The 13,745-nt window shown below is 40.7% G+C and overlaps 2 protein-coding genes across 2 annotated transcripts; both read right to left on the reverse strand.

Moving 5' to 3' along the window:
* Window positions 1-1,923: 1,923 nt before the first annotated feature.
* slc17a6a (solute carrier family 17 member 6a) lies at window positions 1,924-11,268 on the reverse strand. The gene is made up of 13 exons (XM_046037266.1): window positions 11,183-11,268; window positions 9,502-9,757; window positions 8,886-9,004; window positions 7,812-7,926; window positions 6,727-6,814; window positions 6,395-6,481; window positions 5,507-5,649; window positions 5,273-5,422; window positions 3,800-3,932; window positions 3,596-3,706; window positions 3,377-3,504; window positions 2,222-2,565; window positions 1,924-2,020 (listed from the first exon to the last, which is right to left on the reverse strand). The coding sequence occupies exons 1-12, from the start codon at window positions 11,266-11,268 to the stop codon at window positions 2,236-2,238; spliced, it is 1,746 nt and encodes a 581-aa protein (XP_045893222.1). The 3' UTR covers window positions 1,924-2,020; window positions 2,222-2,235.
* Window positions 11,269-12,242: 974 nt separating this feature from the next.
* On the reverse strand, window positions 12,243-13,613 carry LOC123961588 (P2Y purinoceptor 3-like). Its single transcript, XM_046037080.1, has 2 exons — window positions 13,548-13,613; window positions 12,243-13,308 (listed from the first exon to the last, which is right to left on the reverse strand). Exons 1-2 carry the CDS (start codon window positions 13,611-13,613, stop codon window positions 12,247-12,249), a joined length of 1,128 nt encoding a protein of 375 aa, XP_045893036.1. The 3' UTR covers window positions 12,243-12,246.
* Between the last annotated feature and the right edge of the window lie 132 nt (window positions 13,614-13,745).

A 13,745-nucleotide genomic window follows, 5' to 3' on the forward strand; every position in this document is an offset into this window, starting at 1 on the left:
ACATTGACGTCTTTAAGTCAGTGATTTCTAGCAAATGGGAAATACTAATAACTAAGAAACAGGCTACAGTGATGACTTGAAACGTAGCATGGCTTTATTCTGAATTCAAACTTTTATTAAAAGCATTTTTTGTTTTAAAACTCCAACACGCTCCAGAGTTAAACAGTATTGATTTGTCACGCAATTAGATTTTATGCAGGAGCTGGGTCAATAGTTGAATGTGATGCATGTAACACTGTTGACCTCAGATGTGTAGTGGAGGACACACTGAGGAAAAACAGCGTGCGCCGCCTCTTTCACACACCTTACATTCACACAGTGTGTTTCTTTTTCATATGTGTGATCCTTCAGTGTGAGATTCTGCTGAGAGATTTAATAGCTTCATCACGCTTTATGCCTCTACATGACACCTCTGCAGCAGATTTTACCCTCCATATTAAAGTCAGGACTCTTTGGGAAAACAGACAAGGATCCCGGTTTGTAGGGATATAAAATCCAGTAATAGCATTTACATTGTTGTTCTCCTTTTACCAATTACCAAGCTACAGGATCCAATACTGTCCCTTGGACTCTGGAGACTTCAGCCATTGATTTACTAATGAGGAACGTGGAGAGAATAGGAGATGCACAAGCTGATTGGAAAAGGCGGTTAACTGGTAAGGTAGTCTGCCTCCAGTCTCAGAGGACGACAAACCTTCAAATAAACAGCACCACATAAGATGAAAAGATGACTGAGAATGACAAAATCATGACTTTTGTTTGTTTGTTTTTATAAAATGATATGATTATTTTTATAACACGTTTTGACATCAACATACCTTTTCATTAAACACAATATTAGAAGCCATAAAATCACATTTATCTGTTTACATAAACTTCAGGCACAAAGCCGTAATAGCATTTTTTGGTCATCTTAAACATTCTTAAATAGTCATATATTTTAAACATCCTTGCAGATTTCACACAGCAAATGACAAATTGTTCAAAGAGCAAATAAAGTCAGGTGGAGGAGCCATCTATTAATTCATGTGGTCCACTCAAATGTGACAATATCAAAGTGTCAATAAAGTACTTTTTGGTGACAATGAGAACAACCGAGAAACACGAAGAGATCACAAAAAACCTGGTTGTTCATATACAGTACTGCATTCCTCGCTGTCAAAATGTAACAATATGTCCTGCGTCATGAGCACTAAAGCTGGACTATCCAGACACTAGTAAATTGTTTAAACACACACCTTAATGTTGATCATCACATGACTCCAAAACAATTACAGTTAGATACAGCAAGCCAGCGTTACATTACAAAACAGAATGTGATGGGTGGCGGCTGGTACACAGAATTTATTGCAGTGCACACCAAACATCAATAAACAATGTCTTCTGAGCAGTTGCCTTTCAAAAAAAACTTTTTTGATTTGTCTCACATCACGACTGGAACCTGATTATTAAAGTTAATTTTATTATTTATGAGGGCAGAAGACTGTTATCTAAGAACAAAGCAGCAGGCTGAATGAGGACTATCAATGACTGTGAGGTGGCTGCATCTGAAACACTTATCTGAGCAAATTCATGCAACAAACACACACTAAAGGTCTACGGTTTCCACTTCACTCACACTATTTTTGTCATAGTCTATTATAGGCCTCGCTTGAGAAGAAGAAGACCCTTTTTTGCGAGCAGACATCTCCCTGAAAAGGTACTGTCCATGAAAAATATGGCCTTTTATATTAATGTTAACACAGATCAACGACCCAAAATCCACAATAGTCTCACAGAAACAGTATACAGGTATTTACAGTACATAAAACACATTTGAGAAACAGAATATAATCTTGTTTTTGAATACTTATAGTTTCAGTGCAATCAGAGTGGTATTTCAGAGAAAGACCTTATATGATGGTCAACTGCAGTGTCATCTGGCTCATGTTGTTCAAGTAGGTTGATGAGGTTTGGGTGCCTAAGGAGTACAACATAAGCCTGCAGCTTTCTTTGCAAGTGCTCTCTGTATAGTGAAGCCCTACGGTAGGTAGACGTGATGAGAAACATGTGAGAATCTAATGAGGATTGTTCTGCATTGCAATGAACTATTTTTTTACATTGGCTTTTTGAAACTAATAACCGTTTTACTTGAGTACAACAAGAATGGATTTAAATATCTAAGATAATGCTTATTTGTGCAATCGGTGGTGTGAGAGTCTGTTTTTGGAAGCAGACTCACCACGACTGTCTGGTTTAAGAGTAGCCACGCTCAGTATACATCTTTCCCACCGGTTCCTGCACATACTCCTCCGTCTTATCCCAGTCCTGCACCCATCCTCCGTTGAGCTGTGCAGTGGCCCCATAGCTTTTGGCCGGGCCGCCCATTGCGCCGTAACCCTGCGTGATGTCACCTGTCTCCTCGGCCAGCTCATCCTCATCTATGAAGCCACACTTCTCATCGCTGGTTTCTTCAGGGTCGGCCCATGGCTGTTTCTCCCCAGATGCAAATATCCCATAAAACACCACGCCCCCATAATGCACGAGGGCCGCAATGAGGAAGACATACTGCCACTCTTCCCGGGTCTAGAGACAGAAAACAGCAATGAGGAAGACATACGTATGCATTTTGCCACCTGACTACTTACTTTTAGCAGAGGGCTCCTAAATTTCCTAAAGTTTTGGTTATTTCACATGAGTGATTCCTGTGTTTGTTTTTTTGTCTGTGCCTCCAGTGGGTAGCGGGATAAAAAAATTATTTTGTGTTTGCACCTTTAGCAACATTTAAATCAAAATTTGATGATAGTTGTGGGGTTGTTTACCCATGTTGCCAGGCCATTCAATCAAATATAATCAAACCACACCTTTTCAGTCCTGATGAGGCAGACTCATAAAAAGCAAATTACATTTTCCAAGTTCTAATCGTAACCCTGAGATAATCTTTCATTTATCTTTTCTTACATGCTAAATGTGTCCATATCCTTCACATCTAGATGCCTCTAGTTTCTTTCCCTGTAAAACATACATACATACTGTACATTTATGTACATACATACATAAATGTACGTCAATGCTATTTGGGGTAACTAGGCAACCACGCAAATCATGCAAAACTGCACTTGACTTAATATCAAAGTGAGCTAGCAACTAAACTCTCCCACATATTCTGCTGTGTCACAATGCTGATGCTTTAACTGCTGTTTCACTGGGACTTTAAACTCTTAATAAAAAATGCTGTACAATGTATTTCTCCCCCCAAAACTTGCACATTTAGTTTTGAATATTTAATGTTATAGAGAAATACTCAATAATAAAATTTGAAACCACTTTTTCAGGGGCCTTAAAAATTTCCATCTACATTAACATTCCCACCCCTGTATGAATAGAAATGACTCACCTTGTTCTTTGTCATGGCTCCTACTATTAGAGGGCAGACCATCCCTGACAGGGTACCCACACCGTTGGAAATTCCCATGAGGATGCTGGCATAGCGTGGAGCGATGTCCAGATGATTGACATTGAAACCTACAGCAACAAAGAGTGGATTTTCTGAGATTTCTGATCTTTTGAATAGCACAAAAGAATCTGAAGAAGAACCCATTGTTTTAAGACTCACCTGATATTGCAAATCCGCTAAATCCCACCGCCAGAACTAAGAAAGAGATGGCCACCCCCTTACTGTGAGAAAAACCTACAACTAATAGAAGAGTAGCCTCCATACCGAACCCTAAAAACAACAAGACAAAAGTCAACCGATGGACTGATAAGAAACATTAGGATGGAATGGTTAAAGACAGAGATCTGATTATAAAACCCTCACCTCCGCAGTTCATGATTTTCCGGACCATAGTGGTGGACATTATATTGTGGGTCCGCAGGTAGTCCGCTAACTGGCCTCCTAAGGGCACGATGATGGTCATGACCAAATGAGGGAGAGCTGACACAACTCCAACCTGAGAAGCCATCAAACACTTGTCTGAAGCAAATGTGACAGCTACAGAGAAACTGTCACAACAGAAGTGATTCCTTCTGTCTCAGACCCAATCTTTGTTTCCTTTTCAACCTCTATGTCCAGAATCACATCTGAGCAATAAGTCATCTGAACAATCACAGCAGCCCATCCTGAAGCTGGATTACACATGCCAAATCAGCTTGATTCATGCTTCACACTCTCCAAGGAGGGTAAAGATTATGACATTTTAAGATTAACTGGAATCTGTGGCTTTGTGTGACACATCCACTCATGCACAGGAAGATCAGGAAAGGACAAAACCACAGCACTTTCTGAAGCAGTCAATGTGTAATTGCCCCTATAAATAATAAGAATTTTAAACTTGATGCATCTTAAAAATTGAGGAGAAAATATTCTCAATATTCTGAATTAATATAATTCCATTCGACTGAAACTGAAATGTTTAAGTCAAGGCAAACCATTTAACAGGGTTAGGCAAACAGAGTCACTTAACTATATGCATTCATACCTTGTCACCGATTGTGCATGCAACAACAATCATGATCTAACCACATTTAGCTCTTAATAACTAACGTTTACAATGGAATCGTGGAAACAGTGGAGACAGTGTTGAGTAACACAATGTAAAACAAAATGACACCTGTTACAAAGCAGGAACACACATGAGAATTATGAGCCTGTTGCACCAGTGCACACTGGAAGGACTACAATCTAATACAAACTTATATATTAATTAATAATATTAATATTAATTTAATAATAACAATTTTTAAAAAACATTTTAAACCTGCAACAACTGATTTCACACATGTAAGTTACAGAGCCACATTATCTTTAACTTTGAGTCGGGTTTCTGTCCACCTGGTGAATGTAAGTCCAAACTTCACTTTCTTTTAGCTCTGTTTTTGGGCTCTACCAACTCCTGAGGGAAATCTTCAGGTGCTAAATGTTGCACTATGTTCCCCAGCTAGCCGCTTACTGTGTCTGCCAGTTGTTTGGTGCCGAGCAGCTACTGTACAATGAGGTATTAGAGCTTTTCTGCTGAAAAAATCTGTCTACTGTCACCGAAAACAACTCTATGAGAGTGATAAGAGTGAACTAAAACAGTAAAGTTATAGACTGGAAAACAATGAGCTGAAACTAGTATCAAGAAGATCCTTAATTAGCATTTTAATCCAAATTAACCTGAGGTGAGCAGCATTTCATATCTGAGAAAACCTTGGTATGTAACAACGCGTTTGTAATCTTGAACATTAGATCACATGATGTTGAAAGAGATTTTTAGGGCTGACACCAGGTATTTGTAAGAGATGTATTTACCTTGCTGATTTCAAAGCCAAACACCTCTTCAAAGTATGCAGGCTGGCTAATGAGGAGCAGATAAAAAGTCCAGCTCCTGCAGAAGTTTGCCACGATAATTGCATAGACAGGCATGGAGGTGAAGAACTTCCTCCAGGGGGTCTTATATTTCTGTGTAAACAAACAGAGAATCAGCTAGATGTGCAGCATTTGCATGTGGTGTTACAAATCAAGGCATACAGATTGAGAACTCACTTCCATTGCGCCCATCAGCTGTGCACTTTCACCGATGCTCTCCTCGATGTAACGGCGCTCCTCCTCAGTGATGGTCGGGTGCTCTGCTGGACTCTCGTAGGACACCAAGATCCAGAACATGTACCAAAATATCCCAAAGCATCCTGAACAAAGTGTTAAAGAATCAAAAACTTCAGTCATTGAAATCTCATTCTGTCAGCCAAACCCTGCTCAGACCCACAGAACTTTATTTTAAGTTCTAGTGGAGATCCCAAAGTTACTCAAAGATACCCAATCTGTCAGACAGAATTTGGGGGGAATGTGTATAAAGTGATGCTCACGATATCTAGAATATTTTAGTTTGACATAATTGTGCAACCATAACAAATATGTGGTCTTGGATTTGAGTATTCCATTCAGTGTAAACATCATAAATCAGCTTCAATGAATGATAGAGATTATTACCGTAGGCTAAATGATGCTGTCAGTGAGGAATACAATGATTTTTCCAACCTTAAAGATACTTAAGAGGGGAAATCTGTATGTCAAAGCTATATGACTGACAGTAGTTGAATAGCAACCATGTGACAGTTGTGTTTTAATATGCTACAACATGTTTACATGTGTTACAGTAAACAGAGAAGAGTTATAAAGACAGCAAACTATACAGCAATATCTGGCTAAAGTTTGCCTATGGTAGCCACCATAAGCTCATAAGCCTTCCTAGACCATGGAAGGCTGTAGCAGCAAAACTAAAAAGTGTATTGATTTGAGCAAAGGTGAAATTTGCTAACAAAATCAATATTTCATTTGTAAGAAAGTTATTATTTTATTTCTTCTTTTAAAAAAGTTACAAAGTCTCGATTTAAGGTGTTAAAAAGTAAATCAATCCGTGACAGTGACACTCACCGTAAACATAGAAGACAGAGGACCATCCTGTGTACTGGACCAGGATCCCAGCCAGAGGCATAGCTATCACTGCACCAGCGTAGGATCCTGAACAAGACAAAATATTGTGACCAAGCAGAATTTGATCCTCGCTGCTTATTCAGAGAGCAGCGTTGTCCCCCGTGTTTAGTGGCAAATGTGTTCAGCACATGTTTACATACATTTTAGGCACAACATTTTGTCATTCTAAACCTGCATTTCAGCACATGAAGTAATATGATGATAAAATCTATACAACAATAAGCCAATCTTGCATTTCACAGATACATGACTTTGAGTGTATTTCTTATTACCACAGAAAGAGATGGTTGCCAGACGACTTCTTTCCAGCGGTGGAGCCCATTTACTCCAGATCCCATGGCAGGCTGGATAAGTCACTCCCTGCACAGTGACAAATAACACTACCGTGACAGTATAAACACAAGTGGAACATTTCCCATTAACTTTAATATGCTTTTCACAATTGCAGGCAATCTTCCTATTAATGTTTGGTTTGTTAAATTCTTCAATGAATTTTACATTATTTTTTTTCCAATTTCAGTCAAGAGAAAGGACAGTTAAAGGTATTCTGCTTGATTTATCTGGTTTGTTCTCATTTGCCAAAGGCATACAAGACAAATTGTAGTTAATAACAGACAAACTAACATGCATTGTAGCTGACCTTTCTAATAGAGACTAATGGGTTAGGTGTGAGTCAGTACAAATTCAAACTGACTACCCGGTTCATGAAAAAAAAAACTGAATTGCTCCCATTAAATCTTCATTATACACTAAGTGGCATACAATCAACTATTGATAGACACAAATTGCTGGGGTTTGCAGTGGGAGACACCCTGAAATGCTAATGTTTAATTTGCAGTAATAAGTCGATGGGCGCTGAACACAGGAGGCTCTCTCTCTCAATGGTCATGAGCTGCTATTGAAACGACAGTATGCAGCAAAACAAAATTACAAAAGAGGATGACCTTCAGTCTGATAATAGCGTCTCTCTCTCTCTCTCTCTCTAAAATCCCTCTCTCCTGCTGTGGGAGCCAAGTGGTTTTTATGTCTTTTGTGTTTTTATGTGAACATAGAGCTGTTTTGGCTACTTTAAACCAACATACACTTACACCCTGCTCAGGCTTTCATGCAGTTTGATGCTCATGGACTAATCTGACTGAATTGTCTACAGTATAATGAAAGGAACTTCTATATATTGAGCTTCATTTTTAAGTGCACATAAACAGAAAACCAGGGAGTTATGAACAGAAGATTTCTGTAAAACATGGTCAAATACAGAATGTCAGGACAATTTCATCAGGAGTTGATTTAGATAATGAGGCATCATTTTTGAGTCTTTTAAAGGTCAAGTTGGGATGTGCAAACAGTGCATCAGTACCTCCACCAGCCCTTGTAATATCCTCACAAAGATGACACATCCATAGTGCACCCGGGCAGCAGAGGGAATGAACATGTTCAGGGTGGATGTCAGCACAATGGCAGCCCCGAAAACTCTGGATAAACAGCGTGTTGGGATTATTTGTCAGAATATTATCAAAACAAGATCATCTCATTCAACAAGATACATGACAGCAATATTGATCAATTTAGATAAAACTATTAAATAAGTAATAAAATATAGAATATACAATGTTATACTGGGTGATTTTTTACCACATACTGGAAGAATACACACTAATAAGGAAGATAAATCAGTCTTAATTGGATGCCATGCCACACACACAGACAACAGGCAGTTTCTAAGGGAGTGAGGACAGGAGGTGTTTGCAGCAGAAGGCGTCAGTGGGCTCAGCTGACTTGGCATGATGAAGCTCTTCAAAAGATTTGCATCTTATTTAGGCTCAGTTTCCCTCATGACAAATAAAACAGTCCTATGCACAAGGACTTAGGCCTATAGCACGAGAAATATCCTACTGTGGTTGCTTTTTATCTCCTCCCTATAGTATCAGTTATATTTAAGGATTTTACCTTTTACTTTTTGTTATAATTTGATTTTCTTCTGCAGTCCTTAACAGCCATATTGTTCTTTGTTGCACATTTGTTCCTTTTGTCTAATTGTAGCTGACTAATCAGCCCTTGGTTTAGATAATGTGGAATTGAGGTGGTACGACCGTTGAAATCATACTGCAATCATTACTTCGAAAAGCATTTCACACATGGCTTTGGCTGATGTGGTTGCCATGCCTCTGAACATGAAGGATTAGGCATGGTGGTCCCATGGGAGCTCATTAACAGGAGGAGGCACGCCTTGTGGGCATCAGCCAAATCCCCAGTTTATCTGCTGTAAGGTCAGACTCCTTCCTTCAAACCATGAGACCGACATCCGCTGACAGACTACCACAAATATTACCTATATTACAAATTAAAATAGGGACACATAGAGAAAAACTGATATTTCGAAATCTCTTTCTTCGTACCCCGCTCTGCTATTTTTTCGTAGTTAAACAGTTACCTGTTTGCAGCCAGTCTCGAGGAGATATACCCTCCCGGAATCTGAGTAACTATGTAGCCCCAGAAGAAGGATCCATGAATCATTCCCACGATCTCTGGGTCCCAGTTAAATTTCGCTTTCTTTTAGACACAAACAAACAAAGAGACATTTTATTGATTAGGCTACTTTTCCATTTTCCTCAGGTAAGTAGGCCTATGTGTGAAATATAACCGATTCCTTAAACGTATAGCCTACATAAAAATACTTCTTATGCAAGTGTGAAATAGCCTACTGATTGTGGGAAACATTCTGAGAAAAATATCAGATCTATTTTATGTGATGCTTTAAAACCTTTGCAGCGACACCAGATGATCAACAAAAAATAAGCACAAAATATGCCGAATTTCAGGACAATTATGAATAAAAATAAAAACACTACACAAATTTGCTTCTTCTTACTACTAGGGTATATGGTGTAAACCCGAAATACAATTTAAAAGAAGAAATAAACATGCAGAATTTGAAGTTCTCCAGGTGTGTTTAACCAAAAGATATCGATCATTTTATTGGTTCTGGCCCTCATCACCTATCAAACATGGGGACTCGTGGGGCGTAACGGGGCGGAGTTTACAGGCACCTCTTTTATGATGATCTTGCCGTTTTGATGGATTGTGCTGTTATTGACCATGCTGACTATGGCCACACCCAAGTTACACCGGATACCGAAGGAGATGCAGAAGCCCATCCCGCTCAGCATAGCGATGATGTATCTGCGCGGAAGCCCGAAGCATGTGCAGTCACATAGGGGCGCCTTGCGCTCCTGGCCCGCCGAGGGTCTCCCATCCTCCGTCAGCTCGATCACCTCACCTGTCTGCTGCCGCTTTTCCAGCCTCCTGCACGACAAGCCGATTATATGCTCTTTTTAGGTTAAATTCAATGTCTACATTTGGATGTCTGAATTCAAACATCCAGGCTGCTTTTTAAGGGAAGAGGATCAAGAACTATCAGTGGAAAATATGTGATTTCGTTGATTTTCTGCAGGTCTAAATCCTTTGCATATGCTCATGTATTTATTCACATGCCACTTACAGGCTATTTGCAGCTCATGCTACACAGCATATACGCTTTTATCTGCACTGTGTGTTCCTTCAACGACAGGCCTTCAAATTGTCTTAATTTTCTTCTTTTAATTTGGCTCAAGACCCGTAAAAGCCTACATCCTTTTAGTTGAAGTCAAAGAGCTTTTTTTTTTCGTTTCCGGCTGAATTTCTCCATGTTTCTGTAAAAAAAAAGGCTGGTTGGCAAACGCAGAGAACATGAGCTTAATACCGCATTGCAGCAATATCAGCATCATCGTTGTTTAGAGTTAGTTTACCTTTTTCGTTTTTAATTAGCTTATAAATGTGGCGTTGGCATTTTGCTTCAGCTTTCACTTGAAAATTGTACAAAGAAATGCAAGATTAATTTAAAAACGAAACATTAAAATGTGAAGGCCTCGTCCGATGTAGTGACAGTTCTGCTACAGCTTCAATGAAACCAACAGATTTTTTCCCTTGCAACTTGGAGGCATTTCAACAACTGAAAACCATTTTTAGGAGCAAAACATAAACGAAAGAGATGTGTGCCTGCACAAGTGTTTATCTAAAATATGTGCATTTTTGAAAAGCTACTTGTTTCCAGACGGTTCCTGTAAAAAAAAAACGTTTTTCCAGCTTAATACTGAACCAATAGACATTTTATTCTATCTCCAATGAGAATTAAAATAATTAATTTTATTTTTTTTTACATCTGAAAAGCTGTTCCTCTACATCCTGCTCCCCCACTCTGATTTTTAATGGGGTTATCCGTTTACTTTACAGTTAGTTATCAGTTTTCCATTGGACAAAATTTTATTTAGGTCCTTGTGACAGTGTAAGGAATATAAGAAGTCAATTGATATGAAGTCCATCGATCTTGAATTAATACAGATGGCTACATAAGGTAATAGATACTCTCCGACCTTGCGTCACGACTCGCTCTGTTTCATTAATTATTAAAAAACATCCACAGCTGCTGGTGGAGGAGATCATCCTCCAGGGAAATATCTGATCCTTAAATATTCGGGCCACACGACTCTGCTTCCAGCATCCTGTGATTCATCTCATAAAGAAGATATTTCCCTCTTGATTTCATTGTAATTCAAACATTTTAGGCCAATGCTTTATTCTTTACGTGTGGTGTGAACATCTGGATATTTTCTATTTTTAATTCTCATCCTCATAACATATATAAATTCTGTGATTAAAAGACATGCAGAAAATGGAATTTCTTCGGCGTACCTGTGCAGTTTCCCAAGGGCCTTTCCTGCGATTTGTTTGAGTCCCTCTTTAGTGGTAGGGAGAGCTTTCTCCTTACCTGGTTCCATATCCAAATTGTCTTAAAAAAAATTATAATACTATAACAAATGGAAGACCTGCATTAATACGCATATTGTTAAGATATTAATCCAAATAACGCGCCTCGTTTTTTTTTTTAAGCAGAAACCGTCTTCAAGTCCTGAAAAGATGAGCCAGGAAATGGAGAAAGAGGCGAAACACGTTCAGTCTGAAAGGGCTGGTTTCACAGTCACAAAACAGCAGTCAAATAAGTCCGCTTTTGCCTTGCGCAATGTTAATCCGTGCAGTGCCATTTTAAGATCCAGCCAGCGATTATAAAACAGCCAAACAGAAAATAAAAAGTTGGTGTTTTTTTCAGTATTCTTTGAGAAATCGACGTGGGAAAAGTGAAAATCTTAAACAGGGGTAGATTAGCGGAGCTTCGGTCTAATCTGAGGTGAGGATCTGGCGAGGAAGTAGCCGGAGGAGGTTTCAGCACCGCGGACAGCGCACAGCTACGCTACCTGTCAGCAGCTCCGAGCAGCGCCCCTCCTCCCTGCGCTCCCCTTCTCTAATTCAGTTATACTTCGAAATCTGTCAACGGCGACAATTGCATAACCCCTCTCCCTCACTTCTATCAAACGGAAAGGAAATTTATTTCAGGATGAGCTGCGGCCACTTTGAAATCACTTACAGCAGCAGGCACAAAGCAATGACACCCCCTCCCCGCTATTCACGCGGACCCAGACTGTTAGTAGTCCAGTAGCCTACAGTATGCGCTCAACCACGCAGAGGCAGTGTTGTATCAGGAAGCTAAGGAGACCAATCCTCAACTGGTAGGCTATAAAATGAAATGATATAAATGAGATTGGAAGCCATTGTTAGAGTGTATTTGTCTTTTTCCACCGATTAAACAAAGCTGTGATAAAATAATTAACATAGGCCTACACATGTTTTCCACACAGTTTCACGATGTTTGACACAGGTATTAGACAAAGTACATTTTTAATTTACATTTCTACAGCTCATTAGGATATAGGCGCAGGCTGTGCGCACACAGGTGTGACAGTACACGTCCCCTGCCTTGTCCTCACTGTCATCCGGGTCCGTTTAGATATCATTGCAGCCACCCGCGTGCCTGGACACAGGGAAAACATGACAGCAAAAGTGCCGTGAAACTCCTTCCAGAACTGGCCGCCTATGAAGCAGCTGAACAGAGGGTTGACGCAGGTGATGAGGCTGCAGAAGCACATCTCTAGGGCGAAGGCCAGGTCTGCGTGACGCCAGGAGGCGGGCTTGTCGGGGTAGACACGCCGCATCACTATGGCGGCGTTGCGGCTCAGGTGGTAGGGCAGGTAAAACAAGGCAAAGAGAACCAGCGCTGCGCTCAGGACCCGCCGGACCCTCCGCCTCTTATTATGCGGATCGGGGCGCCTGGACCGGTGGCGCAGCTCTCTGACACTGCGCAGGCCGCAGTAGCAGATGGAGAGTAGCGGGAGGAGGAAGCCGATGATGGAGCAAAAGAGGGAATAGGGGAGACTCTCCCCTGTCTTACTCAGCAGTATGTACAGGCTACAGACTGTGCGGTTGCTCCCAGGGCAAGTTTGGATCAGAGTCATACTGGCAACAGGTATGCTGAGGACCAGAGTGCCCACCCAGATCGCCACACATAGCAGGTAGGTCTGCCTCCGACCCAGCAGCACCAGAGAGCGCAGCGGGTGCACGATGGCCACATATCTGTCCACACTGATGCAGGTGACGAAGAAAATGCTGAGGTAGAAGTAGTTGTGGTAGAACATTCTCACAACCGCGCACACAGGCAGGCCCAGTTTCCAGTATAGCTGGTCCAGATGGTAGTAGATGAGGTAAGGCAAGGCCAGCAGCCACGAGGTGTCAGCCAGGGTCTGGTTGAAGAGGAACACCGTGCTGCGGGTCCAACGCCGCAGGCGGTGGAAGAAAACCCAGAGGGAGAGCAGGTTGAGTGGAAGCCCCAAGATCAGTACCACCAGAAAGAAGGACGGAATCACGTAGAGCTGGACCAACGCTAAACCTTGATGTTTGTCCAGGTCGCAGAAGGTTTCTTCTGGAGTCTGGATGATCATGAGCAGAGGTTCAACTTGGAGATCTATTACAAGATAGATTGTATCCTGGCTCTCTTAGTCTAAACCTTCAGGGAAAGGCTACACAAAAACATTAAAGAAATGGACAGGTATTTGCCCAAATAAATAAAAAATATATGCTTATGAACCATTCTTTGCCATAGTTACAATACTAAAATCTATCTTAAGAGATAAAATGTTTAAAATCACAGTGATCCTTTCCAACCTACCTGAACCTGAGTGTTGCCCATGTCTTTGTTACAGTGGCTTCTCTGCATGCCAAGTGAAACAACCATGCCAACATATTTTGGTGTAAAACACACCCACCAGTGTGAACAAACACTGAATAGTTATCAGTGCACTCTCAGGCCATCTGTTCTGGGAACAGCAACTTCCATGTTCTCAGCAAAGGAGCCGGTGGTCTGCAG

The sequence above is a fragment of the Micropterus dolomieu genome, linkage group LG22, assembly GCF_021292245.1.
Source record: "Micropterus dolomieu isolate WLL.071019.BEF.003 ecotype Adirondacks linkage group LG22, ASM2129224v1, whole genome shotgun sequence".
Classification (NCBI taxonomy): Eukaryota; Metazoa; Chordata; class Actinopteri; order Centrarchiformes; family Centrarchidae; genus Micropterus; species Micropterus dolomieu.